Genomic DNA, 6,000 nt, shown 5'->3' with positions numbered 1-6,000 from the left:
GACTGAGGTCCCCAACATTGCTTGCCACTGACAGGGGTACAGAGGTGAGCAGTCCAGTAGCATCTTGAGGACTGCATGATTCCTACTCATGGTAGAAGAGTAGGTCTGATCACAAAAATAAAGATTATACCCATACACCAAAGTGTGTTTCCTTCTCTGTGACAGATTTTTTCACAGATCCTAATGGAGGCTCTATCATTATCTATCTTCCATCAATGGCGATGGCTAGCCTTTAGCTACCCATAAGCAGAGCCCCTTCTGTTCCTAGCTAAAGAGCTAAAATAGAAGCTCCATTTCTTGATACTATCTCTATCATTGTTATCCAAACCTTAAAGATCACCCAGTATAAAGATTATCAAAGAACGTAACTTGACAGTCTTTTTATAATAAATGTTTGACATACTGTTCAATAGCATACAAGTTACACATATTTACTAATGTTTCATATTTTTTCTGAACTGGCAATTTAATAATAATAATAATAATAATAATAATATTTATACTCCACTCTTCAGCCAAGGCTATCAGAGTGGCTTACAATTTATTAATTAGACATTTCCCTGCCCTCAGGCTTACAATAAAAAAAAGACAAGACACAAAAGGGGAAGAGGGAAAGTCCAGCAGATCTGCTCTTCCTCAGAGGCCTGTTGGATCTGACTTGCCTTTCTCTCCTTCAAGATGGTGGACAGAAGGAGGGCGGCTCTTCTTTTCAGGCAAGGCCTGTTGGAGCTGGCTTGCCTTTAACATGGGGTGATGGAAAGGAGGAGTGGTCAAGCCTTGTATATTCGTATGTGTATGTGTTTACCATTTATGCTCTGTAGGCAAGACTTCTGTCTGTACAAATCTGATTTCTAGAGACCACTGAAAATATATATAAACATGTATATACTTTTAATTGTCAGGGATGGAATTTGGATAATGTTAATATATACAGGACTAGCACATGTTTTAACTGGTGTTTTTAAATGGTCCTCCAAGGTGGGTCCTTTTCGATTTCTAGTTGTTGCTGCCTGTATTCTGCATACAGGTGAGAGGGGCTTCCTCTGAAGGGGATAGGACTGACTCATCCTCCACTTCAGGGACCGTCACACAAATTAATTTACAGGAGCAACAGCTGCCTGGAACAGATCAAACCAGAGCTCTTCCTGGAAGCCAAGATGATGACACCCAGGCTGTGGCCACATCCTGAGAAGGTTTGACTCACTTGAACAGACAACAATGCTAGGGAAGGTGAAGGGAAATAGAAAGAGGGGAAGGCTGCATGCCTGATGGGTGAGCTCTGTTAGGGAAGTGACAGTTATGCAGTTACAGGAATTAAGGTCATAAACACATTGCAGAAATAATCCAGTTTGAGACCGTTTTAACTGCCCTGGCTCAGTGCTAGGGGACTCTGAGAACTGTACTTTCGTGAGACATTTATTAGCCTTCTCTTGGAAGAGAGCTCTGGTGCCAAAACAGACTACAATTCCCAGGATTCCCTAGCACTGAGCCAGAGGAGTTAAAGCGGTCTCAAACTGGATTATTTCCACAGTGTGTTTTGGACCCATGACTCTGGAGACCTGAGTTAGAATCGCAGCTCAGCCGATGGAAGCCCAGTGGGGTGAGTCACACACTCTCAGCTTCAGAGGATGGCAATGCAAAAACAAAACAACTAACACTAACCCTTTGAACAAAGTTTAATTTTTTTGGTATGTTTTTAATGATATTTTTTATTGTTTTAATTAGATGATTTTAACTGTTTTTACATTTTACTGTAAAGGTTTTCTTAAAATGTTTTTTAAATCTTGTGAGCCTCCTTGGTTCCTTTTCTGGGAGACAGCAGGCGGCACACAAACGAAATAAATGAATAAGAAATAAAAGCTGCCAAGAAAACTCCATTGATAGGGTCACCGTGAGCTGTAAAGCAAATTACAAGAGGCCCTGAGTCCCAGTTTTGGGGAAAGGGATGGATATAATAATAATAATACTCCTAATAATAATACAATGACTTGAAAGCGCATAACAACAACAAACTGGAGGACACCACAAGGGCCTTCCTTCACTTAAAACACAACCAACCATACAGTGATTCCCATAGATCTCCAGACCTTTTGGACTCCAACTCCCAGAATTCTTAACACTTGGTCAGCGTGGCTGAGGCTTCTAGGAGTTGAAGTCCAAAAGGACCAGCGATTGGGAACCACTGGGCCTCTTTTCCCATTGACTAATGACGTCACGCACGCTAGGGGGCGGGAATGAAGGACCGGAAGCCGTCGGCTTTTTCCTTCCGGGTGGGCGGGGTCATGTCAGTCATGGAGTCGCTAGGGATTACCGACGTCACGCATGTTAGGGGGTGTGGCCGAGGGACCGGAAGCCGTCGGCTTTTTCCTTCCGGGTGGGCGGGGTCATGTCCGTCATGGAGTCGCTCGGCCGGCTGAGGCGGTTCGACGCCTTCCCCAAGACGCTGGAAGACTTTCGCGTGAAGACCTGCGGAGGGGCGCTGGGTGAGCGGGACGGGCGTCCTTGGGCCCCTGCGGAGCTTCCCTGGGGCTCTGCCGCCTAGCTTTGGGAGGCGTTTAGCCCTTGCTGTCAAATAGCCCTCGCTGCCAGGAATTCCTCCTGATCTCTTCTCCTGCAGCTTCCATCCATTGCTCCGGGTCCTGTTCTCTGGAGCAGCAGAAAACAAGCTCATGCCTCCCTCCTCAACATGACACGCCTCCAAGTACTTAAACAGGGCTGTCATGTCGCCTCTTAGCCTTCTCTTCTCCAGGCTAAACGCCCCCAGCTCCCTAAGCCTCTCCTCATGGGGCATGGCTTCCAGGGAAGAAGCAGAGCAGTGGGGGACAGGGCTCGTGGAGGCGTCTCATCCACAGGGCCGCCATCGGTTGGGAACGACTTGAGGGCAGCTAACAACAAACGATCATTATTAAGCTTTATTTATATAGCGCTGTACATATGATCTTTTAATTAGACAGTTCCCTGCCCTCAGGCTTACAATCTAAGAAGACGCAACACAAAAGGAGAAGGGAATGGTTGAGGGGAAGGGGATCAGGTCCTGCGGTTCTTCTCTCCCTCTGAGGCCTGGACCAAGGCAGATGGACAAAGATCTTTAATGCTGGTACAAACTGCAAGTCCCAGAATTCAGTAGAACTATAAATCCCAGAATTCAGTAGACTGAAACCATGGCAGTTAAAGTGGTGTCAAACTGCCTTATTTCTACAGCAGTGATTCCCAAAGCCTAGTCTTTAGCTCCCAGAATCCCTGACCATTGGCTAAGATGGCTGAGGCTTCTGGGAGCTGAAGTCCAAAACACCTGGAAGACCAGAATCACTGTTCTGCAGCGTAGGTGCTCCCTTGCGTTCCCATTGCTGGCTGCTGAGGGGTCTATGAAAGATGAAGACCTCTGTCTGAGCATGCACTCCTTTTCTGTGGCTAAATGCATGCACCTGTAATTGAATCGTCTCTGTAAGAAAACCAAAACGTTGGAATCGGGATGTTCTTATTGCCCCAGTTCATCCTATTACACAACACTTTGCATGATTTGGCAGAGCAGGAGGAAAGCTCATTTTCAAGTGTACAGATCTGCCTACATCAAACCTAGATGGCAGCCACTTTCAAGACTGTAACGTTCAAGCACAAGATATATACATTCAGCCATATTCCTCCATCCTCCCTGTATCCACCAAAGCCTCTGTTGTCTGCAGACTTACTGGAGAGTAAGCCCCTTTGCATGTAGCTTTCCATAAAGATTAACAGGGTTGCACTGTAATGCTGTGAAAGTTTGGCTTCTGTACCTTTTTAGGAGCGATTGTTCAAAGTGCATGCGAACATTAGACCCACACCTCAAACTCTAGAATTAATGTGAAGAAGTTGTGCCCTTACTCAATATACGCACAGCATTTTCCCTGTAGCTTTCATTCGTTGGGAGTTGTTATTGCAACAATAGTATTAGAGAGTTGTGTTATATTTCAATCTTCAAGTAGCTGCTTCACACAAGAAAAATTACTCATCTAAATCAATTGATTTGGTTGGATTTTAGTCTCGTGAACCGTTAAACCTAATCCCTTATATTTTTAATAGCAGCCAGATTGATGATTAAGATGCAGCAACTGTTTCCTGTTGTTAACTTCCAGTCTCTGGATTGTTTAAGCTTTGTCTGCTGATATTAATGGAGGTATTTAATTATTAGGAGCAAGCATGAATAATGATTTGAGTGTTGGACTATGACTCTAGAGATTAGGGTTTTCAGCCCCAGAAAACTCCATGATAGGTTCACCTTAGGGTCACCATAAGTCAGAAAAATGGTTTAAAGGCACACAACAGCAACATTTTAATTACTGGTATTCCCTATAATTTTAAGAATGGTTTTGCTTAATTTATCCATACATCTCTTATTTCTCTATTTGTTTATCTAGTAAGAGACTTCTTTACCAAAATTATATTTACGAAAGCACGATGCAGTTGCAATTTATCTCGTTTTCCTTTACTGGTAAAGCTTCCATTTTCAAGCAACATTTGGAAAAGTCACTGTTTTGGACTACTCTCCCAGAATCTTGCAGAACGCTGGCTGGGAGAATGTGGGAATTACGGTCCAGAAACATGGCTTTTCCAAACTGAACTTCCAACAAAAAGATAAAGATAGCAGAATGTATTTTTGAAATAATGTATTGAACATTAAGTTCTTTTTCATACAAATCAGAAACAAGGTGAGCAATCTACTTTACTTTCTGATTGCTTTGGGCTCTATGGTAGGTGGGTTTTTTGTTGTTCTTGTTGTTGTTAGAGAAAAGCTTACCAAGTAGAAAGTGGTAACTGGCCCTCCTTTTGAAGATGACACACCACTTTTCTTAAATACAGGAACAAGAAAGTAGGACTGCCTTACCCCTATGTCCTTCTTATAGCTTGGGGTGTGTATGTATGTGTGCATGCCTTCAAGTCACCTGTTGACCTATTGCTACCCCGTTTATTTCATAGGGTTTTGTTAGGCAAGGAATACTCAGAAGTGTTTTTGCCAGTTTCTTCATATGAAATACAGCCTACAGTGCCTGGTATTTGTTGCCAGTCTCCCATCCAAGTACTAAGCAGAGCTGATCCTGCTTAGCTTCCAAAATCAGAAGGGATCAAGTGCCTTTAGGGCATTTAGGCCCTTTTGCTTGGAGTAATTTTAACAATTTCCAAACAGTTCAGCATGGGACAGGGAAAAATAGAAATGAATTTGCAGAAATGCAGGAGAAATAGTTTTCTGGGGACAGATTGTTTGTTTGAGGGCTTAATAAATGCTGAGATTAAAAATGGTAATTTAATGTAGCCTGGCCACTCAGAAGTGCTGTATAGGTTTTTTAAAGTGTGTGAAAAACATTCCACTGTCTCTCTCCGTATATTTTACTTTTTAAAAAGTATCCTGTGTTTCTTGAATTATGCTCCTATTTATGTCTGGCATTAATTTTGCAATAGTTATTTGCTGTTGGAAAACTTTACCTGGCCATTGTCTTTTTGTCATGTACATTTGCATTGTAAAAATCTCAAGATGTCACATGTTTTGAATATGTTTTCTTATACAGAAGTGATTTTTGGTAGAAAAAGATCATGTGTGAAATATTCTTTAGTAAGCATAAAATTGATGTTAAGATTGTGTTGTTTTAAATAACAAGCCATAATATATTTGTTTAACTATGTTTACACTCTGGTCTTTCAAAAAGCTTGTTACAGGTTTCCTAGTTTCTCAGGGAAAAGAGTTATCTTTTTATACTGAGGCATCCATGTTATCCTTCATAGAACATACCCCAGTTTTATTTCTGTGGACTAAGTACCTTTTATGATTTACAGTGAATGGTTTTCAAAAGCATTCTCCCTGCAGAGAGACTCCTAGACACAAGCTTGTCCTCTAAGGGATCCCTGTATTTGGAACATCATGGGAATTATTCAGGGATATTGAACTTGTTCAACTATCAGAGATGGTGGGCAACCTGTCTGTTCAGTATAGAGAATGATTCAGTAACAAGTGGCTCCCTATGTTGCTAA

The 6,000-nt window shown here is 42.2% G+C and overlaps 1 protein-coding gene across 6 annotated transcripts in view; it reads left to right on the top strand.

Moving 5' to 3' along the window:
* The first annotated feature begins 2,365 nt into the window (after positions 1 to 2,365).
* Positions 2,366 to 6,000, top strand: part of ERGIC3 (ERGIC and golgi 3) — a 34,525-nt gene continuing 30,890 nt past the window's right edge. For 2 of the 6 annotated variants that reach the window (XM_042465636.1, XM_042465635.1), the window contains exon 1: positions 2,366 to 2,483. In XM_042465636.1, the coding sequence (XP_042321570.1) occupies positions 2,387 to 2,483 (97 nt within the window). In that variant the 5' untranslated portion in view covers positions 2,366 to 2,386. Of the gene's footprint in view, positions 2,484 to 3,011; positions 3,696 to 6,000 lie in introns of those variants that run through there. The other 4 variants (XM_042465638.1, XM_042465637.1, XM_042465633.1 and 1 more) reach the window with 4 other exon arrangements.

The sequence above is a fragment of the Sceloporus undulatus genome, chromosome 4 (assembly GCF_019175285.1).
Source record: "Sceloporus undulatus isolate JIND9_A2432 ecotype Alabama chromosome 4, SceUnd_v1.1, whole genome shotgun sequence".
In the NCBI taxonomy this organism is placed as follows: domain Eukaryota; kingdom Metazoa; phylum Chordata; class Lepidosauria; order Squamata; family Phrynosomatidae; genus Sceloporus; species Sceloporus undulatus.
Note: the sequence above shows the minus strand (reverse complement) of the source record. Positions and strands in the feature narration are given on the sequence as shown.